Here is a 24,893-nt window from a genome sequence, read left to right as displayed (position 1 = left end):
CTGCCCAGTTCCAAAATGGTCGCAGCGTGACTTCCGGTGCCAATCCCAGATTTTTCAATCTGGGAGTTGGCACCTATGCCCTAGGATGAAGGGCGGAATATATTCACCATGTCCCCGAAGTTCAACTGGCCTTTACCAGAGGCCAAGCTTTCAGTGAGGCAGACTCATTGTTGTGGAACTCCTTGCTAATAGATGTTCAGCAGGAGTCATTTACCTCCCACATATAATTTCTAATCTACTAACCTTAACCTCCTGTTCCTCAACACATGGAAGTATTGAAGGCTACTTGGCCCGTATGACTAGTCCCATCTTTTCCAGGAGCTGCAGTTTGGATTAAGCAGCCTCTTCTATCTTCATGGCTGTCTCCACCTCTTCTATCTTCCTGCATACCGTTTCTCTACCAGGTACTGGCACATCCATCAGGGATGCAGGAGCACAGCTGGCTGGATTCTCCGGATGGATATCTTAGGCTTCATCAGCCGGCTTCCCCATTTGGCTGCCAGACGCCACACTCGCAACCCAGCACATCAGTCAAACCAGTTGGGTGACATTGTGCCCGCCCTTCTGAGGGCTAGGTATTAAAGCATCTGCATCTTGGAGAGAAACAAGCCCTGTCACCCCAGAGGGCATCCCTCTTGCCGCTCTCTCCCAGTTCAGGGAGGATTGAGTGACAGCAGATCCAAAAACAAAAGAAAAAGAAAAACGGAATCATGGCAAGACAGCAAGGGGCACCCAGATTTGGCACCGCAGGAGCTCTGCTGCTGGTTTTGGCTACCCTGATGATGCAAAGAGGGATCTGCAAGCAATGGCATTATGGATATAATTCTTGTGAGGATGACCAGCAGATCATACCCGACAGAGGTAAGCATTAGAAGTTCCCACTGCATTCATTTAGGCCACCTTTATTTCAACAATTTATATACTGCTTAAACAGCATACAACAAGCTCAACAAATGCAACAAAGATTAAAAAAAAATCAGGTAATAACTATCAGATCAGAAATGCCTTAAAATGCTCCATGGGGAAGGACTACAGCTCAGTGGTAGAGCACCTGCCTTGCAAGCAGGAGGTCCTGGGTTCAATCCCCCACATCTACAAGTGGGGTTGGCAAGAGACTGTCTGTCTGAAATCCTGGATAGCTGCTGCCAGTCAGTGTAAACAGTACTGAGCTAGGTGGATCAATGGTCTGACTTGGTATAAGATAGTTTCCTATTTGCCTATGCTTGCTGAAATAAAAGAAAGTCTTCAGTAGGTGTCAGAAGCTTAACAGGGAGGGCCCCCCTGTCTGATCCCATTTGGAAGAGAGTTCCACCAAAGATTGTGGGATTGAGACATCTAAGAGTGGGTCTAGGATCCAGGATTCCTGAATCCTTTCATCAGTCCTGGAAAAAAAGTGGTACTTCAGGTGTGGTGAGTTTGGGAGGCAAAACACCTGAGGCTTATAGGGGCAAACCTTCAAGATCCCTGGAACAGTGATCCTTTAGCCAGCATCGTTTTTATTATTGTTAATGAACTGAGTGATTAAATGATGATAAAAAATGATATTTCTGTCCTTCTAGTGCATGACTAGAGCCAAAGAATGAATTCTAAGCTATGATTTTTAGTACAGAACCAGTGGTTGTCAAATGATTCTGGAGTAATTAGGTTGGTACGGCCAAGCTCTCTCTCTCTCTCTCTCTCTCTCTCTCTCTCTCTCTCTCTCTCTCTCTCTCTCGGTTTTTTTTTTGGGGGGGAGGGGTGGCATACAGGAGAAAAGTCTCTCTTGACCCACTGTGGAAAGGCTCCTGCTTTTCCTAATTTGACTCTATGGAACTGATACTGAGTGGGTGTGTTGATTAGTTTTCTTTTTATTTATATCTCACTTTTGTATTAAAATAATAACCAAAGCACATTACAAAAAATAATACATGTGCGCGCGCACACACACACACACATAATAAGAGAGTGCAATGATACATTATTAAAATAAAACAACAGTAGGAGACCACGGAGGAAAACATCAAGAGGCAGAAAAACTAAAATTAGACTTAACAATTAACAATAATTATACATTTAGTTTTTCTGCCTCTTGATGTTAATTGCTGCTTGAAATATTATTGCTAGGGACTGGACAGATTTACTAGGGGCCACTCTTCCAGCATGGCATAGCAAGGTATGGGGAGTAGCTTCACTAGGAAACTCACTCATGAGCTAAGTAGCAAGAGGACAAAGCAAGACACCCCCCCCCAACATGTTATGATTTTATTCAATATGTACAGTAAAAGATGACTCTTGCAATCTGAGTCCACATCCAACTTTTCAAAGTATATGGCTACCCTGAGACAATGCAATAAACCATTCTGTACCTCTCTCCTCTCCCACACACTCTCAATGCACATAGCTGTATGGGTTTGTAATGTGGTGTAGTGGTTAAGAGCGGTAGACTCGTAATCTGGGGAACCGGGTTCGCGTCTCCGCTCCTCCACATGCAGCTGCTGGGTGACCTTGGGCTAGTCACATTTCTTTGACGTCTCTCAGCCTCACCCACCTCACAGGGTGTCTGTTGTGGGGGAGGAGGGGAAAGGAGATTATTAGCCGCTTTGAGACTCCTTCGGGTAGTGATAAAGCGGGATATCAAATCCAAACTACTACTACTACTCCTACTCCTCCTCCTCCTCTTCTTCTTCATCATCTTTTAGCCTTTAGCATCCTGAGAATTCCATAAAGATACTCCTGGCAGTATCCTCTTTCCCCTCACACTGGCAGAGGAAGAGGAATGGGGGGGGGGGGAGCACACCGCCCCCGGCAGCACGATCCCGGTGGGGTGCCATTGCAGCTGCCCCCCTGCCCGCACTGGGTGCCACGCCCCCACAGGTGTCGTGCCACGCCCCCAGGACACACGCCCCCAGGACGCACACCACACCACTGCGGGCGGCGCACCACGCCCCCGGGACTCGTGCCAGCCCCGTCCTTGCCTGAAGTTCCACCACTGTCCCCCCCACCCAATTATTATTTTTATTGATAGTTCCTTGTTTATGTTTCATTTATATTTGTTACTTATCTCTGTATCCTATTTTTAAACAAAGTGCCTCCTCAAGATATGCAAACCTGCAAAAATAGGTTTGTTTTATTTTTTATAATTTTCTATTTTTTTAAAAAAAATCAATAAAAACTATCGATATAAAAACAAAACAAAACTACAATTATATTGAGAATAGGGAAGGGTATTTTTCAGTTCTCCACATTTCCACAACAGCTTTCAACAATTTAGTGCTATTTTATGCTACTATAACACACTTTTGTGTGCAATTTTGCCTAATACAGTGGTACCTCGGTTTATGAACACAATTGGTTCCGGAAGTCTGTTCATAAACTGAAGCGTTCATAAACTGAAGTGAACTTTTCCATTGAAAGTAATGGAAAGTGGATTAATCCGTTCCAGACGGTCCGCAGAGTACTTAAACTGAAGCGTTCATAAACTGAAGCGAACTTTCCCATTGAAAGTAATGGAAAATGGATTAATCCGTTCCAGACGGGTCCGCGGAGTACTTAAACTGAAGCATTCATAAACTGAAGCATGGGTGTAATTGGTTCCGGAAGTCTGTTCATAAACTGAAGCGTTCATAAACTGAAGCGAACTTTCCCATTGAAAGTAATGGAAAATGAATTAATCCGTTCCAGATGGGTCCGCAGTGTTCATAAACCGAAAATTCATAAACCGAGGTGTTCATAAACCGAGGTTCCACTGTACACACATTTCTTTGCAAAGCAACTTTGCCCCATATGCATTTTGTATGTCATTTCCACTAATATGGTCTTGGCTGGAGAACTGCATTGCATTTTTTTTTTTTTGAGAAATGCTAATTTCAAAGGATGGCTGTTCTCTAGTCCATATCTTGTTTCAGAAAGTGCAAGCTGGGTAGACATGCCTTTAAATACAAACTGAATCAATACCCTCCCCCCACTCCATCATAAAACTAGCAAGTTACTGATTATGGAAGAATATACCGGTAATGAAACGGATGGTAGTCATACAGTCTTTGGAAATTCCAGGGCTAGGTGAGGTGGGTGCACGTGGATCATATAACAACCCTTATAAAGGTAAAGGGTAAAGGGACCCCTGACCATTAGGTCCAGTCGTGGACGACTCTGGGGTTGCAGCGCTCATCTCGCTTTACTGACCAAGGGAGCTGGCGTACAGCTTCCGGGTCATGTGGTCAGCACGACTAACCCGCTTCTGGCGAACCAGAGCAGCACACGGAAACGCCGTTTACCTTCCCGCCAGAGCGGTACCTATTTATCTACTTGCACTTTGACATGTTTTCGAACTGCTAGGTTGGCAGGGGCAGGGACCGAGCAACAGGAGCTCACTCCGTTGCGGGGATTCGAACCACCGACCTTCTGATCGGCAAGCCCTAGGCTCTGTGGTTTAACCCACAGCGCCACTCGCGTCTCTAACAACCCTTATAATTTCCCCCTATTGAGCATCATTCTGAAGCATTGTAGGTGATTAAAAAGGGCAGCTAGACACAGCTGCCCAGTCCTGTTTGGGTCACTGCTACTGCAGCCAGGTAAGCCCACTAACAGAGGGAGGGACTCACTAGAGGACACTTTGCCCAGGGAGCCCATCTCAAACGTTGAGCTAACCCTCCCTCCCACCCTGTGTCATCTTGCATATGGAAGGGAACTGGGACCATCGTTGTCCTAACCGCTGCAGTGTTTATATCTGGATGCATAGAAAGAAGAAGAGAGTGAGAAAGGGAGGTTGATACCCGAGAGCATTTCTCACAGACTAAACTCCTTTTGATCACCACCTCTCTTTCTCCTGCAACACACCAGTTACCGAAATATGTGGTTAAGCCTGCCCAGTGCTTCCTCCTTTGTTAGAAGTGGGCAGAAAGTACCGATGTTGCCAAGTTATGAACTGGCCCCAGGAGCATCACATCAGGAGCAGGCTTGATCAACACCAGCTAGCAGGTGATAATGCTTATCTCTACAGCCTGGAACAAAACAAACACCAGTTGCTGATTTCGGCACATCAAGCAGCTGCTTCAAGGCATAAAAGCAAGCTGGGCTGGATTGGTTTCCTCATCTCCTGGCCAGTTGCCATCCTGATGTACAAATGCGAAGCTTAAGAAGGGGCCCATCCTGCTGATCCTAAAAGATGGCTGAGACCAGGGGCGTACCCAGGATCAAAACTAGGGGGGGGGGGCAAGCCATGGTCGTTCAGGGGCGGGGCCAAGGCACAGGAGGGGAGGGGCCACAAAGTGGGGATGTGGGAAGGGCTACAGGGCCAGCGGGCCCGATGACTCTGCGGCGGCGGCTGCAGCCTCTAAATGAACCCCCTAAACTCTCTCACACGAAATTTCCCTGCTCTGAAGGAGGGCCGTCTCTAGACCCGGGTCCGGTGGCGCAGAGTGCCAGGGCACCAGGCCACCAGGGGCGCCACTGCGCCTGCTGAGAGTTGCGGCGGAGGCCGCCCCAGGCGCACCTCTCAGCTGTTCAGCGGCTTCAGGCTGCTTTCCGGAGAGGCGCGGGCCTGGGGCCGCCTCCGCCGCATGCAGGGGCGTCACAATAGGGGGCGGGCAGCACCCCCTGGCCCTCCAGGCGGCAGCCGCACAGTGAGCTGCGCCTGCCGCGCCAGGAAACGGGGCGGGTGGGGGCACCAGAGGGATCCGTACCACCACGGCGCCAGGTATGCTTAAGACGACCCTGCTCTGAAAAACCGCTCCCATCCATTTACGGCTAGCCACCCCCCTGAAAAAACCCTTTGGGCCCCGCTTTCCCTCCTCCAGGTCCTCCCGAAGCCTTGCCAGTTCCCACCCTATATATCTGGGATGGGGAAGGAGCTCAGAGGTCTGCTAGTCCTGGGGGGCCACCCCCCCCATGGCCTGGGAGGATACTGGGGACCCCCCGCCAAGCTGAGACCCTCAAAGAAGAAGAAGAAGCTGCCACCGCCGCCTCCCCATCGCAAGGGAGCAAAAGATGGGAAAGGTGGGGTGGCGCAGCGCAGGTGAGCCCCCCAGCTGCGACCCTACGGCGGCAGCGGCGGAGGCTCCCCCGCCCTCAACGCCCCTCTCTCGGCAGGGGCAGCAAGGGAGAGCAGCTGGGGGGGGCGCATTGCAAAGAAGAAAACAGCAGCCAATACCCGTAGAGGGCAATGCACACAGGGGGAGCGGAGAGCTGTGCCGCCCCCCAAGGCAGCTCCTTTCCTATTGCTGGGGGTGGGGGTGGTGAGGAAGGGTCACTGCCGCTGTGCTACTCCTGCTGCCGGCAATCTGGTGCAAACGCCCCCACGCAGCTTCCTTGCAGCAGCCACGACCACCGCCTTCGGGCGCCGCCCCCCACTCCTCCTTTGCAGGCTTCTGCCCACCGAGGCTGAACTGGCTCCTGTCGGTGCACTTCCTCTCCCGGCCCAGGAGGAGTCTCAGTAGCAACTCCTAACGGGGGGGGGGGTAGGGGGGTGCGGAGGGGGGAAGGGGGCGATTCCCAGCCCGCGGCACCGACGAACGCAGTGCAGCCTACCGGGAGGCAGAGCGCGGCAGCAGCTGCAACCAATGCAGGGAGCCACATCTCCTTCGCTTGCCAGCCCAGCAGAACTCTTAGGCAGGAGAGGTTGCCGTCCGGCAGAGCTTTTCATTGGGAGGCGCAAAGGCTTTAGTGGGCGGGGATTGGTGCAAATGTAGGCAGGGCGGGCTGAGGAGGAGGAGCCGCCGCCGAGGAGCCGCGGCACCAGCAGCGTCCCCCCCCCCCCGTGTCAACCTGCGCAGGGTATTTGCTTCCCTAGTCGGGCCCGTGGTTTGGCCTTCTAGGGGGGGCAGCTGCTCCCCCCCCTGCCCCATGCTGGGTACACCCATGGCTGAGACAAGGAAAAATGCTGTAGCTCAGTGGGAGACCATCTGCTTTGTGTGCAGGAGGTCCAAGATTCAACCCCTGGCATTTTCAGGTAGGGCTGCGAATGCCCTCATTCAGAAGCCTTCCTTATTAGGTTGTCCCTAGCATCTGGTGTCCAGATTTTGCTGCCACAGAACATGGAATTTCCAAGACTTTAGAGCCATTGATAGGCCTGTATCTTACCCCTCAGAGCAAGTGTTTGGAGTCACCGAGGATGTGGCTGAGTTAGGGGTGGGTGGCCCCACTTTGCAATAGTTCTGGTCCTACCTGGATGGTCATTTCCAGAGGTTGGTGCTTGATCAGTGCTCTTCAGCCATGTGGAGCCTTCAATATGGGTTCCCTCAGGGTTCAATTTTATCCCCTGTGCTATTTAGCATCTACATGAAACTGCTAAGTGGGGCCATCTGGAGTTTTGGAGTACATTGTCAGCAATATGCTGATGACACAAAGATCCACTTCTCTTTTACATCTGCAGGTATGGCAGTAGATGTGCTGGACCATTGTCTTGCTTTGGTAATGGACTGGATGACAGGCAACAAACTGAAGCTCAACCCAGATAAGATTGAAACACTGTTAGTGGGTGGTTCCCTAGACCACGTGGGTGCCTGCTCTTGATGCGTTGCTTGCAGGTACTTCTGGATCCTTTGAGGCTCAGGTGGTCTAAGTGGCCCGGAGTGCCTTTCATCAACTTCAGTTGGTGGACCAGCTGTGCCCCTATCTGGACAGGGATAGCCTAACTTCTGTTATTTGTGCTTTGGTAACCTGTAGGCTAGATTTCTGCAATGCGTTACATGTTGGGCTGTATAAGATGGTTCGGAAACATCAGCTGCTAAAGAATTCAGTGGCCAGATGCCTCACTGGGGCAGGACAGTTTGAGAATATTACACCAATCCTGGCCAAATTGCACTGGCTGCCAATTAATTTCTAGGCCCAATTAAAAGTGCTGGCTCTGATGTTAAATGGCTCAGGACTGCAATACCTGAAAGACCGCTTCTCCTCATATGAGATGACCGGATCCTGCGATCATCAGCTGAGGCTCTTCTTCATGTGCCTCCTTCATGAGAGGTCTGGAAGGTGGCAACACAAGATCAGACCTTTTCTGGAGTGGTTCCCCATGTGAAATGCTTTCTCCAGGGGGCTACATCTGGTGCCTTCATAATACATCTTTTGGTGTTTCTCTTCTGCCAAGCCTTGGGCTGATTAGCATTCTATGTCCTTTTAAATGTGTGTGTGAGAGAGTGGGGGGAGGGAGATTATGGGTTTGTTTTGTTCTGGTTTTAATATGTATTTTGTGTTTTTATTCTGTATTTTTATGCTGTGAACCACCCTGAGATCTTCAATGTATAAGTTTTAATAATAATAATAATAATAATAATAATAATAATAAATTAAATAAATAAAAATAGAAATAAAATATTGAGACCTGCCTAGCCCTGAAATAGAGAATTTGCTACTCTTGGTGACCCTTGCTGTCATGAATTCCCAGCTGCACACATATGGGTGGAGCTATTTGGAAAATGAAGGGTGTGTGAGGTTTCTGGGAATGTTACATGATATTTCCAAAAGATTATGGGATAAGCTGTTTGAGGACTGCTTGAGTGTGCTGTGTGCCAATCTGGGTGGTGCGGCTGATTGGATTAATTACGTATGGATTGTAGGGTTGCCAGATTCAATGGAGGACAGGACTTCTGTGCCTTTAATTGCCCTGCTCTCTTTTGAGTCTGGAAACCTTAAAGAGAAACCAGCAGGCCCTTTGCTTGGAAATTAAACAACCCTAATGGATTGTGTGCATATGGGGTGCGGATAATGTGTCTGTGATTCTAGTCCTGAATGATTTATGCAGTGCTCTCTCTCTCTCTCTCTCTGTAAAAAATGAGTTGCCGGTACTCGAATCTTGATAAAAGTGTCATGGGTGTCAAAACAATATAGTTGCCATGGGCACCAAATAAGAGGAGGAGGTGATAGTACTCTCTACTGGTGGATATAATCTAGAACAGAATGGTTGTTGAAGAAGCTTCCAGGATAATCCTACAGCCACAAATATTTTCCTGCAAAAGTTGTAGTTTGACGAGTCTGCCACTGGAGTCCCCTAGTTTCTTTCACAGTTTACAATATGTAGCATCAATAGGACCACATGGAAGTGGAAGGCAGCAATAAATAAATGCTTGGGAATAAAATTTTCATTGTATTTATTGCTACAGTTATCTGCAAATTATTATATGATGCAGGCATCCTTGTTGTGAAACTCCACTGTGAAGTCTTCAAGCTAAAACCTTTATGCTGAGTAAATGGATGGTTAATTAGCTAATGATCATTTCCATAATTAGATCTGATATAACTTTATTTGTTAGCTTGCTCCTCTATGGCAGGTTAAATAGCTCTGTGACCACATGATTGACAAGCTGTAATTTAATCCTGAGGTTGGGAGAGTGGTTTTTAAACATTCCATGGCATCAGTTTAATGAATTCAAAGTCTGGCACTAATTGAACTAATGAATATTGAATACCAAGCTAATTGTACTAGATACGTTTGCTCTTCAACTCATCTGACATAATGGTGCCAAAGTTCAAGTGAAGATTCCACTTTGCTTGAATTTAGTTTAAATACAGTGTTTAAATAATTTGCTCCCACTTAGCACATCTTATGCTTTCTTTCTTCTATTGTCCTCCTCATGAGAAAATTGACATTGTAAGCTCCTTGGGGCAGGGATCAGTCATTCTGACTTGTGTTATTCTACTACAGTACAGAAGACAGGAGTGCCTGGCATGCTCTGGTCCATGGGGTCACGAAGAGTCGGACATGACTAAACAACTAAACAACAACAACTACTACTACAACTACAGTGTGTTGCATTTGTATGGTATACATATACCATATAAATAATAACAGATTTGAAGTTGACAAATCAAAGTTAAAACTAAGCATGATTTATTATTGGATGGGTGAAATGTCAAACTATGATTACATTTGCAGATGGTTTTGCTCTTGTTCTTGTGACCATGCCAGAGGAGGAGCAGGGGAGTGGGAAAGGGGGGATCTGTGAGCCTGAGACTCATTTATGTAGCATTAATAAACCACTGAGTCTCTTGGGCTTGCTGATCAGAACATCGGCAGTTTGAATCCCCGCGACGGGGGGAAGCTCCTGTTGCTCGGTCCCAGCTCCTGTCAACCTAGCAGTTTGAAAGCATGCCAAAAAGTGCAGTAGATAAATAGGTACCTCTCCAGCGGGAAGGTAAACGGCATTTCCGTGCGCTGCTCTGGTTTCGGTGCTCCGTTGCGCCAGAAGCGGCTTAGTCATGCTGGCCACATGAACTGTCTGTGGACAAACGCTGGCCTGTAAAGCGAGATGAGCGCTGCAACCCCAGAGTTGTCTGCGACTGGACTTAACCGTCAGGGCTCCTATACCTTTACCTTTTATATCCAGGGGTGGCCAATGTTGTAGTCTCCAGAGGATGTTGGACTACATCTCCCACAAGCCCCTGCCAGTATGGCTAATGGCCAGGGATGATGGGAGTTGCAGTCCAACCACAGCTGGTGGGTACCACATGGACTGCCCCTGTACAAAGCAATTGATAAAGGTGTATGCACATACCCACCCTCTTTCACCCCTCCCTCGCCCCGCCCCCCCAGCCTGAAGGAATTGCATGCTAGTGCATGCCACAGCCCAAACCTCCAAGGGATGTGGCACTCCCAAGTTCTATATAACCTTCCAACCTTTCTGTTGCTTGGGAGATTTTGTTAGCAGCTTGTGAATCACCTTAGTCATCCTGTCTTTGGATGTGACTGCACGCCTCACCCTTTCCCATCTTGTATCTGTGGCTTTGCCATGGGTTGGGAAATCACTAATCTCACAGAACGGCACACCCTCATTTCTCCCACTGTAACAAAGCAAAAAAAGCAAACTGGAAAACAAAAAACCTAAAACAAGACTGGTATCTACACACAGAGTTAAAAACTGGCAGTGATCTACCCCCTTTTGGGGGGTTCGGGTCAAAGTTTTTGAGTTTTTTCAGGGAGGAGGTAAAATGTTGAGCTTTTTTTTAGGGGAGCCACAGTTGCTCAGCCAATGATCTATCAGTGTTCTACCGCCGACGTCCAATGATCTACTGGTAGATCACGACCTACCTGTTGGACATGCCTGGATTAGGATGATGTGAAATCATGAATATTAAGATTGTGGGTTTTGACTCTGCATGTGTGAGATATATTAGAGCTGTTTGACTGATTAGGAATATCCGTCAATTAGTTGCATGGCTTTTAGTTTACTAATCTTAACTGATTGAGGTTGCATATGTTGCACATCAGGAAAAATATGCAGATACTACTGAGAATGTCATACAAAACTACATTATATTCTGGAAAGCTGTGCAAAATCATGCTTATCGGGCAGAATTACATATAAAAGTGTGTATAGAAGGATAAATTTGCACTAAAATGCTGATGAATTTTCACAAACTGTTGCAGAAATGTGGGGAACTGAACAATGAAAAAACGAGAAACTGAAACTGACACATTTGCAGTGCACATTGAACAGGAGTCCTGTTCAAAGGAGATCCCTGCAATTCATGTGCCTCAGTTAGTAATGTCCAACTTAGCGTAAATCTTTTTCCTAGTTCAGGCATCCTACCTATAATTTATTTGTCATATTTGGCATTCATGCAGCCTGACAGAATTTGATATGGAAGTTGGCTTACCTGATGGTTATGGGCAAACCGCACAAATTTCCTGGGCCTGATTGTGGGTTAGCAGCCAAACCTCACAAATACATATTCTTGCTAGTTAGAGAAGGGGCTAACTCCATGGAGCTGTATTGCTGATAGGCAGATACTCAGACCATAGAAATGCAATTGGTAGAGAGGGCTCTGTGTAGGGTTGCAGTATTTCAAAAAGTGAAAATCCAGACACAAAGGTTATAGACCTTTTTTCAGCAAAGTTGTTGAACTTTTCTTTTTGAGTTTTTAAAAGTTTTTGATAGAATCTCAACAAAAAATATATTTCTTGAGCTAATTTTTAAATGAAAACCACCAACATCTACACTACTGACATGGGCTGCTATATGTCGGAATTTCCCTGACATTTCAGTGATTTTTGCCCAGATGCTGCTTAAGGGGGCTGAATACCAGCCATGTCTGGAAAATTCTGGAGATATCGCAACCCTAGCTCTGTGCATATAGTATTTTGCCTGTATAGTTTTTACTGCTACTGTTTCAGTGAACAGAAACTGAGAAACTGAAAACTGTCCTGGTGGTAGAGGGAGTAAAGCGCATAGACTCTCCTACCTGAATCCTTGGCTTCCTTTCCAATGTAAAACAAAATACGTTATACCAGACAATCAATGGTGATTACATGCTATAATAAATGGATTAGGATCGATTGCATTTTTGGTTATGTCAGACACAGGAGATTAGTTAACATTTGTTATAATTTTTTTTTAAAAAAAACCAACAATTATATTTGATTAGATTGTGTGCATTTCTTGTAATTAGAAATGACCACAATGGTTGAATGTAACTGGGATATATATTTAGAGAGAGAAACGTTGTACATGCTATACTGAAAACGAAAGGTTTTCTAGCACTGGATTCTTTTTAGCTTGAAAGGTATACAATTGATAGGCATATTTCAGATCCCTAAAGGAACTCAGGTAATTATTCTGTTAAAGTGCCTAATTTTCTGGGAGAGGAAGATCTCCAAACCAGCTATTGTTTCAGGAATTCCAAGAAGAAACTTCCAGGCAAAGATTTGCAATTTAAATCTATTGTGATGTCATCAAACTCGCTGTGTGATCCCTGACAGGTTGGACTCATTCAGGGTGACTAATTCAGGAAACACTGCGCTGCATTTCAGTTGTCCTCATTTGCCCTCAGTGATGTCAGTGCATAGCTAAATCTGTTTAGCTATGTAATTGTGCTGCGCCTCAGTCAAACCAAATTTAATATTTTATAGACTGCTTGATATAGCAAAAACTCTAAGTGGTTCACACAAGTTGCAATAATAAAACTGCAAGCAAAAAAAAAAAGAAGTCAGTACACAATATCGAAATGCAATAAATATCTGAGTAAAGCATTGAGCAAAATGTTAAAACAAAAATGCTGAAACTGCATGTGCACCATTACCGTGCTTTGGAGAAAAGACATGGTGACCCACAATCCTGAAGCATCTCTGACAGTGAAGGAAAAACTGGGCAAGATGGACAAGGCGTCTTCTGTCAAGGCAACTTCATGTGTTCCTTTTGTGACATCATTAGATGACATTGATTCGATATCTACAAGCTTAAGGAGTCCCCCCCTTACTTTTAGTAGTAAACTCTTCCCATGAAACACTGTGCAGCAAAAAACAGTTCAATTATTAGATCAGCTGTGCTCTCCTCCAACAGCGCATTGGCCTATGCCATTCACATTCAATTGACATCTTATTGGACAGCATCTTCTGCTCCCATTGCTTGTCCTTGTCTGAGAGCTGCAATATGGAGATCCTATTTTCTCCTGTCCATTTCATACCAAAGCCTATAGCACCTTCGCCAGGCACAAGGTTTAAGCACAATGCCTGGGGAGAGATTTAAAAAAGCAGTCTCAGCATCAGGATCTGGGGAGAATATTTGGGGCAATCCAATCCTCCCCCCAATTATTTTCTTCTTCTTGGAATAAAAATCCTGTGGTTACTTCTGGTTTTTGATTGTGTAGCTGTGAATCCTGGGTCAGAGTTGTCCCTGTTGATTCCTCCTCTTTCTGTTGCAGGTTATCAGATGACCCGTTCCCATTGGGGTAAGTTTTTGTCATCAGACTTTTTAACCTTTTATGCTGGGTTCTGGGGATAAGCAACCTGTGGGCCTCCAGATGTTGCTGGTGTGGGCAATGGTCAGGCATAATGGGAATTGGAATCCAACAACATTGGAAGGCAACAGGTTGTCCAACAGTCTTGTGCATTCCAGGGGACCCCCATTAAGCAACACAATATGGACATCCACATCCTGCTTCTCTACTACAGATGTATCTTAGACACTAGGTTTAGAGGTCACCTATGAAAAGGATAGGGACCCAGGTGGTGCTGTGGTTAAACCACTGAGCCTAGGGCTTGCTGATCAGAAGGTCGGCGGTTCGAATCCCTGTGATGGGGTGAGCTCCCGTTGCTTGGTCCCAGCTCCTGCCAACCTAGCAGTTCGAAAGCACATCAAAATGCAAGTAGATAAATAGGAACCGCTACAGCAGGAAGGTAAACAGTGTTTCCATGTGCTGCTCTGGTTTGCCAGAAGCGGCTTTGTCATGCTGGCCACATGACCTGGAAGCTATACGCCGGCTCCCTCGGCCAATAATGCGAGATGAGCACGCAACCCCAGAGTCGGTCACGACTGGACCTAATGGTCAGGGGTCCCTTTACCTTTACCTTTATGAAAAGGATAAAAGTGCAAATCTTTCCAGTGGGATGCAACAAACTCTCTATGAACACAGGCAACCCAGGACTCAGCTATACAGCTGCAAATAAAATGTTTTAAGTGTGAAAGTGCATTATATAAATGTGACACTAGATGGCAATGGTGAGCTATGGCAAATTCAATATATTTGTCAAAATATTTTAAAAAAGCATTTTTACAGTGGTTTTTTATATGTGTCTATATTCCACCGCCGTTACTTCTTAAAAGTTGCTTTAAGCATGGAATTTGGTCTCCGTAGTTGGGGTAGATGGTTTCAATACTTTTCATCTCTTGGTATAAGGCAGCTTCCCATGTTCAAAACATGGGAGAAGTCTTGATCTCCCCTTTGTTGTTCCCACCAAGGTTGTCTTTTCAGTTAGGGCAAAATCAGTCCCTCACACCTGTCAAGTTTTAAGTTTGATGCAAAATTCAGAATGCTGAGAATCTTGTAGTGTCATTAAAAGGAAGCTTACCGTACGAGGTCTCGTGGCTGAAACAAAATGAATCTGAAAATGAAACATAGTAAGGTGACGTAGATCAGTGCTCCGTGTTATCCTTTCTCCCTCTTTGTGCCTAGCAGAAATAGAGTAAGACTGCAATCCCTTTACACCAGGCATAGGCAACCTTGGCTCTCCAGATGTTTTGGAACTACAACTCCCATGATCCCTAGCTAACAGGGCCACTGGTCAGAGATCATGGGAGTTGTAGTTCCAAAACATCTGGAGAGCCAAGGTTGCCTATGCCTGCTTTACACACTTGCCTGTGTTTAAGCCCTTTTGTCAGTGGAACTTATTTTCCAGTTCATAGGCTGCACCGCATACAGTATTAGACACAAGATGTAGACATGTGCCAAATCTACTTCCTTTGCAAAATGCATTGTTAGGCCAGGCATCCCCAAACTGTGACCCTCCAGATGTTTTGGCCTACAACTCCCATGATCCCTAGCTAACAGGACCAGTGGTCAGGGATGATGGGAATTGTAGTCCAAAACATCTGGAGGGCCGAAGTTTGGGGATGCCTGGTCTAGGCTTTGGAAAAAATGGAAATAAAACCAGTATCACGCCACAATTTTTCCATTCCCCACTCCTCCATGAGTGATTTTACACCTCTGGTCACACAAGAAGGCTTCCATTGAAAATATCATCATTCCAATCCCTGAAAAGCTTTCAGTATCATCACCAGCACTTGAATTAAGCTCAGAAACAAACTGGAACCCAGTGCCATTTCCTTAGCAAGAGAAGCACATGTACCCAGCAGGTGGCCCCTGTTAATAATTGGCCCACTGCATTCTAGACCTTTTGGAGTTCTTGGAAACTTTTCAAAGGCAACCCCAAATAGAGCACATGGCAGTAATCTAGCTGTGATGCAACTAAGGCATCAGATGATCACTCGGAGAACAGGATGCTGGGCCAGAGATGGCTCTCCTGTTCTTAAAGAATGTGTTGCCTTAGCCAGATGTGCTGTGTGCAGAACAGATTGCGCCCAGTGTTGAGTTTAACCCCATCCACCTCTTTCTTTTCCTAGTATGTGGGCGACAAATTGCCCTGAATAGAAATGTCGGGGGTGAGGACTCTGTGGAAGGTGAATGGCCATGGCAGGTCAGTGTGAAGAAGATGGGCAAGCATATCTGTGGAGGGGCTTTGATAACCCATGATTGGATTGTGACCGCAGCACATTGCTTCCCACCGTGAGTAACCTAGAAATGGCTCTTTCCCTCCCACCTGCAGTCCGCTGAGCCCAAGACTCTTTACAAGTCAGGTGGGAGACTATGCTATAAATGCACTCCCCCACTGAAAAGGCCCTGTTCTCTGTGTCATCCATGGCATCTCAGATGTTGTGGGAACTTTGAGAAAAGCCCAGAAGATATAGGCTGTTCTCAATATATAAGTAGGTTCACCTGAAGATGTGTCATCCTTTGGATATCCTGGCCCAAACCCTGCAGGTCTATGTGTTAGATTATAGTCTTGGGCAGGCATCCCCAAATTGCAGCCCTCCAGATGTTTTGGCCTACAACTCCAATGATCCCTAGCTAACAGGACCAGTGGTCGAGGAAGATGGGAACTGTAGTCCAAAACATCTGGAGGGCCGAAGTTTGGGGATGCCTGGTCTTGGGGGTAGTGCAGATTATGTCCAAGGCAAAGAATCCAGTTGTCCATAGACTACAACCATGGTTATCTATCTTTCAAAATAATCTCTGCTGAATTTCTCTCCTTACCATTGTAATTCCCCACTCAGCATTCCCATTCTTAGGAAACCAGGTTGCATATTTTAATTTATACATCCATTGCAATCGTGTTTCTAAAAATAAACTGAAGGCAAAGATTATGAAGCAGTTTCATATTGCTTTACTGTTTCACAGTACAGTATGTTAAGCTTATAAGGTTCTGCAAATTCTGCTTTCCAGACCCAGGTCTAAGAATCAAGTATTCAAGTTCAGCACCAGTTATCTTGATTAGTTTGCAAAAGAGCTGAGATATGGACACATGTTTCTATTAAAGTGCCTTAACAAAAGGTATTTTCAGGGCTTTTTTCCAGCTGGAACTCATCACAACTCAGTTCCAGCACCTCTCAGGTGGGTGCCATTGCCATTCTAAGAGATTGTTCATGATTAGTTTTGGCACCTCTTTTTTGAGAAACATAGCACTGGGTATCTTAATGAACTTCCCAAGGACATGAAATTAACAAGGAGCTCTGATCCAATCTGTGAGCTCAACTGCTGCAAGGCTTATTTTAATTAGATGAAAGAACTGTTTGGCAAGGTGATTTGTTTTGCTCTGGTAAACTTTGCTCTTGGCAAACTTCTCAGCTGTAAGATGCTTCAGATAAAGTGTGCCCAGAACAAAGGCAGAATGGCAAATCAGAATTGGAATGCCCATGGGACCATCTCAGGCTTAACATGCAGGTTTGCCCAATGTTGACTTCATGCTCCACCACTGGGGTGTGTGTGTGGAGAGCAGGCGCACTGCCCCTAGGGACGTGGCACGCATTCTGGGGACAGGGCACACTGTGCGCAGGGGCGGGACGGGATGTGCCATTTTGGGGGCGGGGCGCACCACGCGCAGGGGCAGGGTGTGCGTTTTGGGGTGGGGCATGCTACGCGCAGGGGCGGGGCGTGCGTTTGGGGGGGCGGGGCGGGCAGCCGTGATGGCGCCCCGTGATGGCGCCCCTGGGATCGCGCTGCTTGGGGCACCCCGCTCCCACTGCCCCTATCTTCCTACGACCCTGCTATCTATCTATCTATCTATCTATCTATCTATCTATCTATCTATCTATCTAATCTATCATCTATCTATCTATCTATCTATCTATCTATCTATCATCTATCTATCTATCTGCAATGTATCCCCCCTTTTTTGTTGCAAATTTGAGATAGTCTGAATGCTTCCCTGGGTCTAATAGCATCCCAAAGCCTCCTGATCCCAGCCAAGTAAATTGTATGCAATGGCGACAACGTTCCTCATACCGATTTTTCACCTATCCCCTTGCAGAGAAGGTGACCTCTCCCAATACTCCGTGCTGCTAGGGGCCAACAAACTGGAGAATTCCTGGCCCCACAAACAGTCCATGGGAGTTGGAGACATAATCAGAAATCCCCGCTATGCAGGGGAGGCCACAAGCGGAGACATCGCCTTGGTGAGGCTGATCTTCCCAGTGAGATTCACCAAATACATCATCCCAATCTGTGTGCCTGCACCCAACGTGGACTTTCCTGCAGGCATGATGTGCTGGGTCACTGGCTGGGGAGATATCAGTGAAGGACGTGAGTACTGGGAGAGGGGGAAATGTTAGAACTGGACAAGGTTCTGGACAAGGAAAATGCAAAATAGTAATGATGCACCCTTCCTGCTCTAGAAAGCCTGATCTAAGATCCATGCCCCAACTTTCCTTTCCCTTGGAATGGGATTTGCTGAGAATACATATGAATTCTTTGAAAAAATACTGTGATCAATGGTTATTGGTCATGATGGCTGTATGCTAATTCTGGGATCAGAGGGAGAAGGCTGCTGCCCTTGTGTCTTGCTTGTAGGCATCTGATTGGCTAGTGGAAGCAAGGCCGGCCCTACGTGCAGGCTGGGTGGCGTAGGGCACCATGGCGCCAGCCCGCCAGGAGGGCACCGCGAGCTGCGCCCACCCGCTGGCCGGCCAGCCCGTCACGCAGCTGCGCCCACGGCAACCGCGCCTGCCCGCCGGCCGCACAGCAGCGCCTGTGGCAGCCGCGCAGCGCGCGACGCCCACCCGCCCACCGCGCTGTGAAACGGGGCGGAAGGGCGCCGGAGGGATCTGGCGCACCACGGTGCCAGGGGCGCTTAAGACAGCCCTGAGTGGAAGAAGCAGAGTGCTGGAGGGGAAAGGCTGAAGCTCAGTGTTAGAGCACATGCTTTGCACTCCAGCATTTCCAATTTAATATAAACACCCAGCCTTCTTGAAGAAAATTAGGAACTTGACTTACATCTGGAGCCTGGTAGGTATGCTAGAAGTAAAGGTTGGTCTTGCATGTTACCCAACAACTGGAAACTAGTAAAAACTTTGTTCCAGCTGATTGCATCTATACCCTAAAGGTATACGCGGGTGGCGCTGTGGGTTAAACCACAGAACCCAGGGCTTGCCAATCAGAAGGTCGGCGGTTTGAATCCCCGCGACGGGGTGAGCTCCCGTTGCTCGGTCTGGTTCGACAGAAGCGGCTTTGTCATGCTGGCCACATGACCTGGAAGCTGTACACCGGCTCCCTCAGCCAATAACGCGAGATGAGCGCCGCAACCCCAGAGTCGGTCATGACTGGACCTAATGGTCAGGGATCCCTTTACCTTTATACTTGCCTGACCTTCTTGCACATCTGTTTACAGTGTGCCTTCCGACTCACAAATGGATTGTGCAAGTGGTAAAGGAAATATAATAAAATAATAACCGTGTCTCCATGTTTCTGCTTCACTATCCCATGTTCTTCACTTCAGAGGATCTGCCTTCTCCAAAGCAGCTCCAGAAGCTTCAGGTGCCCATAATAGATCTTCAGACCTGCAGACGGCTCTATAGTATTGACATGGGACCAAACCTGCCCCGGAAACCCATCCAGGACGACATGATGTGTGCCGGGTATGCTGAGGGTATGAAGGACACGTGTAAGGTGAGGGATTTCTCTCATCAAGACCTGCCTTCAGTTCCACATGGATAAGGTCCTTCCTGTCTCACCTGCTATCCAATTCTGTTATTCTTTAAGACATTTGATATTCAGCCTCGCCATTGAAAAGAGAGTGGATGAGATGGCATACATTAACTGTCCAGGGGGGGGGTCCTTTACCTTTTACCTTGTGGGTCCTGCTTGTGGGCTTTCCTGGGGCATCTGATTGGCCCCTGTAAGAACAGGACGCTGGACTAGATGGACTCCAACAGGGCTCTTCTCATGTTCTCATCCCCTCCCCACAAAAAACTATGCATTCCCAAACATCGTCTCCACCCTCAACATATGTTTCTTTGTAAAATGCATTTTGCTTTGGTTTCTAAGCTGGGAACTGCACCGTTGGGAAGTATGAGATGGTTTCCCCACCCCCTAACAACCATGCCACACTGAATCACCACCACCACCAATTTATTATTTATACCCCGCCCATCTGGCTGGGTTTCCCCAGCCACTCTGGGCGGCTTACAACAGAAAAATGAAATAAAATAATCTATTAAACATTAAAAGCCTCCCTAAACAGGGCTGCCTTCAGATGTCTTCTAAAAATCTTGTAGCTGTTTCTTTCTTTGACATCTGATGGGAGGGCGTTCCACAGGACGGCCGCCACCACCGAGAAGGCCCTCTGCCTGGTTCCCTGCAACTTGGCTTCTCGCAACGAGGGAACCGCCAGAAGGCTCTCGATGCTGGACCTCAGTGTCCAGGCAGAATGATGGGGGTGGAGACGCTCCTTCAGGTATACCCATGCATCTAACACCCATCTTTGTGTTGGCCTAGGGTGATTCTGGTGGCCCACTGATGTGCAAGATGAACCAGGAATGGCTCTTGGCTGGTATTGTCAGCTGGGGAGAAGGCTGTGCTGAGAAGAACCGCCCTGGTGTGTACATCCGCCTTACCGCATACCACGACTGGATTCACAGGATTATCCCCAATTTGGAATTTGTTGAACCTAGGAGGGGTTACAACACCAGGATCAGGAATCAAGGCACTTCTGGAGCTGATGGGAGGGGACAGGCCTTCATAACTGCTCTGCTCCAGGTTTTGGTGTGGACCCTTATTCATATCTTGCCATAAGATCTGTGGGGAAAAGAAGTTACAAGTGGTCAAGTGCTGCGGGGTTACCTCTCATCTCATCTTTCTCCCATTTCTTGGTCACTCCTAACTTCATCTGCCCAAGAAGAAGACACAAATGCTGGGAGGGCATGGATGTCTCTGCAGATGCAGAGGTGGTTTGGTGCTTCCTTCTCAACAGGGGGATGCAACACCCTTTCTCATGACCCCTACTAGCCACTGTCTCTTTCCTTTCTTGCCACAAAACTTTTACATATGTATGGTGCAATCAGAAATCATGGGTAGCTGGGACTGGGGGGGGGGGCTAGTGGTCTCTGGAATAATCATGTGCCTGTTGTTGGCTGGTGCCTTACGGGGACAGAGTTGGACCTCTGAGGCAAATTAATTGAGGTTCAAACTGCAGAAAATGCTCAGCTGTCTGATTTCCCCACTTTTTATTTTTTAAACAGCAAAACAGCTTTGTAAACTGACTTAAAATTGATTAGACTCTTTTGTTTGTTCCACACTGTAAGTTAATGACTTTTTCCAAAGAATCCCAGGACTGTAGGGTTTTTTTGGGGTGGTGGTGATGGTGGTGGTGGGAATTGTATATCTATGAGGGGGAAACTACAGTTCCCAGGTTTCTTTGTGGGAGGAGGGGGTCCTGTGGTTTAAATCTGTATTGAATACATGTTAAAGGTGTGATTTTCAGCAGACAAATGGCCATAAAGGAAAGCATTAAGCAGCTCTTCCTACTACCAATTCCAAGCCAGTTTTGCAGTAAGCAAGGAAACCACTGTTTGGAAAGTACCATGCTACAGGACCTCACTTAATTTAATGGTCAGGGAAGCCGAACCTATCCCTTAACATGCCATCTAAGAGCCATCTGAGCCTCACTATTTTATGTCAACAGGCATCCCCCAAAGCACCTTTCTCACCTATGTGTGAGACACACACACAGAGAAAGAGGGCTGGACCAATTCATTTTGTTTCCTGGGGCACAGCAGCAAATGAAACCTCCCTCTCCAATCAACATGTACAGAACGTAGGGCCAACCCATTTATTTTGACACTTGAGGCCTCTGCCCTTCTCTGGTAGCACAAAAAAATACAACAATAAATCCAGTAATTAAGAATTTGATGCCCTTTCATGACACTGAAAACCAGCTACCTAAGGTAGCTGCCTGATTCAGGTAAATGTCAATTCCTACCTCTGATACTGAACTTGCTTTTTACTGGATCAAAGTTGAAAAGCAAAGTCATCAATGTTTTTGATACGTTCGAATTTCTAAAGGTCAGCATTATCTCCACCTCCGCTCTCCCTGCCCAGGTCGATGTATCACAATATGCATAAAAAAAAAGTTTCAACTTTATTTTAAAAGTCCATATTTCAGTCTAATACAAAACTGTCTGTTTGGGATACGTATGTTTGAAACAGGTTTGTGTAAGAGTTGCTTCAAGGAATCCTTACCTTTACTCCCCCTTTATCTAATTCTATCTGCCCACATCACTTAATGTTTTCAAGTACAGTATACCTGAAATACAAAATTATAGTGATTTTATGACAATTTCATTGTCATGGCATCCTGGGAGTTGCAGTTTGGGTATAATGGCCTGTTAGGCATCTGCAGTATTTCCTCACAGAACTGCAATTTTCAGGAGGAAAGAATGACTTTCAAAGTAATTAAAAACTGTGCTGTAGATGTGCCCTTAATCATATGTACTATTCCTCAGCTGGCCATGACACTAATCAGCAGCCATTATCCTGTCTTCCATGGGTTTAACTATTTCCCATTACATCAACCAAATTATTAGCAATCATGTGGTGGGTTTTGGAGAAAATTGAAAATGAGGCATAGACCAGGGGTCGGCAACATTTTTTTTTGAGGCTGGTCTGGTCCACTCCCCGGCAGACCTCTCGGTGGGCCGAAGTGTGCATGCCTGCGCATGCGCTCAAGCTATTTCCAGTGCTCCTCCGGGTTGGAAGAGTGCCGGAAATAGTGTGTGCGCATGCGCATGCGCACTCTTCCATCCCAGAAGTGCGCTGGAAATAGCGTGTATGCACATGTACGGCCGTTCCTCTGGGTGAGGAGTGCACGTGCACACATGATTTCTTGCACACTTCCGGGACAGAGGAGCACCTGTGTGCATGCACATATGCTATTTTCAGCGCTCTTCTGACCTGGAAGTTGATCCCCGCGGTGAGAAAAAAAAGCACGGAATCCCCACACTGATCCACGGAATGGTTGTGGGCCAGTTCCAGGAAGCTCATGGGCCAGAACTGGCCCATGGGCCTTAGGTTGCCAACCTCTGGCATAGACACCCTGATGGTGATTGGCATCACAGTACAAGGGCAAGGGAGAGCTAAGTCTTCCCTCCACCACTGTGATTTGGTAAATATCATCTTCCATACAGTAGTTAGCATTAAAGAGAAAAAAACACTCCCATTGGCAGCAATACTTTCCCCCCTCTAATGTTATCTGCTGCACTGGGGGAGGGAATATTTTTACTGAGACCAGAGTTGGGGAGGGATGACTTAACCCTCCCCTCCCTCACACGCTGCAGTGGTGATTACAGCCGGCCCGCCCCCGCAGCCAGGTATTTAATTAAAACAAACCCATGACATGATAGCTAATCACATTGCTGGCACAAAGTGTAGTTAGGGGCCTTACATTTTGCTTCCTTTATGGAGTCCAGAACCAGATGCCCTGAAACTTTGGCTCTCAAAATATTCTCAAGAGTCTTGTAAATGAATGAAAAGTGGAAAAAAAATTAAAGGGGTGGAAAAAAATAAAGGGGGAGTGTTCAAAGTGTTGGCCACTGGAGTGTATGGTTTGTGTGATTTGCAAAACATCACATATTAATAAAATACTTTGCTTAATAAAATCCTTTGTTGGTGTTCAAGGCTCTTTAATGGTGTATTAAAGTAGCTGGAATAAACAGTCTCACTGATGAAAGATTGAAGCAGAAGGGGAAAATAATGTAATGCATGTTGGATGAAAACAGCCAAGAAAAACAGTCAGATGTCACTTATCAGTTTTCAGTATATCTCTTTTCTGCCCAAGGTGGAGCAATTAATATAAGCTATGAACACCTTTCAGTAGCTGTACGAGGTGCAATAATGTTAACATGTTGTTTCAACAAGTGGGCGGAACGAAACCCAGGTGCCGTGGCTGCCAAATCTGTGCAACAAAGGCAGAGCAGGAGCACAAAGACATACTGTTCTGGAAAGCACACCATAGAATGGCAATTACGGCCACAACCCCAGCATCAATTACGCCACCAGCAGCATCTCTCTGTCATGGCTCACTGCAGTGACAACCCCCCCCCCCACATGCTTAGACATGTAGGGAGCCTGTATATTGGTGCTGGCAGGCACCTCCACCCACTGACCCACCTAAATAGTAAGTTGCCTTGTGGCTGCTTTTAGTGGGAGAAATCAAACACGGACATACCTAAATAATAACAATACCCTCCATTCTGTGCACAATGACACCACAGCACCTCCATGCTGGGAGACCTTGCTCCTCTGAGATCTCAGGTAGCCCAGAAGGGAGAGCTGGGGTAAGACATTTTTCTGCCTGAGGTGGAGCGATGAATAGCACATCCTACACACACACACAAGTCTAGGTGCATAGTACCCAAGGCTGGCCAAGTTATTTTTTTGGACACCTGAGGCAGAATACCCCCACAAGCAACTCTCCCTGACCCTGGCAATCAAAATGGATTAGGCCAGATTGAACGAACCCTGTGTGCTAGTAAAAGACAGCACAAGGACTCCCATGAGCGTAATGGGGCTACCCCCCATGCTTCTTGGGCACATGCCCCCACATCTCCCCCACATCTGCTCTGGGGAGTCAGGAGAACTCCCAGACAGGGGCGTCTTGCCCATAGAGGCAAGTGGCGTGGGGCACCAGGGTGACAAGTTCTGGAGGGCGACAGGGAAGAGGTGGAGGCTGGACGCAGTGCCTCCCTGCATCAGCTCGCCGCCCTCGCCCGCCTTGCTGAAGCAGCGCAGTGCCTGGAGCCTCCACCCAGGGCTGCCCCTACAGCAAGGCTGGGTGACGCAGGGCTGCCAGGGGGGTGCCGCGCTGCTGTGCCCGTGGCAGCCATGCGGCGGGCGCTGTGAAACAGGGCGCTGGGGGCGCTGGAGGGATCTTCGCACCACGGCACCAGGGCGCCAGATATGCTTAAGACGGCCCTGCCTCCACCTCTTCCCCGCCAGAGGAGCCGCCCTCCAGCCACTGCCCGCCTCCCCCAGCCCCGCAAAGCTGCCAGCAGTGCAGTAAACAGGTCGCCTACTCTGGGAAACGGGAGGGCGCTGGAGCGATCTTTGCACCACTGCGCCGGATATACTTAAGACGGCCCTGCTCCCAGAACAGCATA

General features: G+C 47.2%; 1 protein-coding gene across 2 annotated transcripts; it reads left to right on the top strand.

The window, feature by feature from the left end:
* The first annotated feature begins 511 nt into the window (after positions 1–511).
* Positions 512–23,393, top strand: LOC118094901 (serine protease 27). Of its 2 annotated transcripts, XM_035135659.2 has the most exons (6): positions 512–861; positions 13,612–13,638; positions 15,810–15,972; positions 17,774–18,045; positions 19,238–19,407; positions 20,236–23,393. In XM_035135659.2, the coding sequence occupies exons 1-6, from the start codon at positions 711–713 to the stop codon at positions 20,530–20,532; spliced, it is 1,080 nt and encodes a 359-aa protein (XP_034991550.1). In that variant the 5' UTR covers positions 512–710; the 3' UTR covers positions 20,533–23,393. The 2 variants fall into 2 exon arrangements, with proteins under 2 accessions (XP_034991550.1, XP_060137548.1); XM_060281565.1 differs by lacking the exons at positions 13,612–13,638; positions 15,810–15,972 and having other exon boundaries at positions 799–861.
* Positions 23,394–24,893: the final 1,500 nt, after the last annotated feature.

The sequence above is a fragment of the Zootoca vivipara genome, chromosome 13 (genome assembly GCF_963506605.1).
Source record: "Zootoca vivipara chromosome 13, rZooViv1.1, whole genome shotgun sequence".
Lineage (NCBI taxonomy): Eukaryota > Metazoa > Chordata > Lepidosauria > Squamata > Lacertidae > Zootoca > Zootoca vivipara.
Note: the sequence above shows the minus strand (reverse complement) of the source record. Positions and strands in the feature narration are given on the sequence as shown.

Coding starts and splice junctions, on each gene's coding strand:
- LOC118094901 (XM_035135659.2), top strand. CDS start 711: ATGGCAAGACAGCAAGGGGCACCCAGATTTGGCACCGCAGGAGCTCTG. Junction 13,639..15,809: donor GATGACCCGTTCCCATTGGG/GTAAGTTTTTGT, acceptor TTCTTTTCCTAG/TATGTGGGCGACAAATTGCC. Junction 15,973..17,773: donor GCAGCACATTGCTTCCCACC/GTGAGTAACCTA, acceptor ATCCCCTTGCAG/AGAAGGTGACCTCTCCCAAT.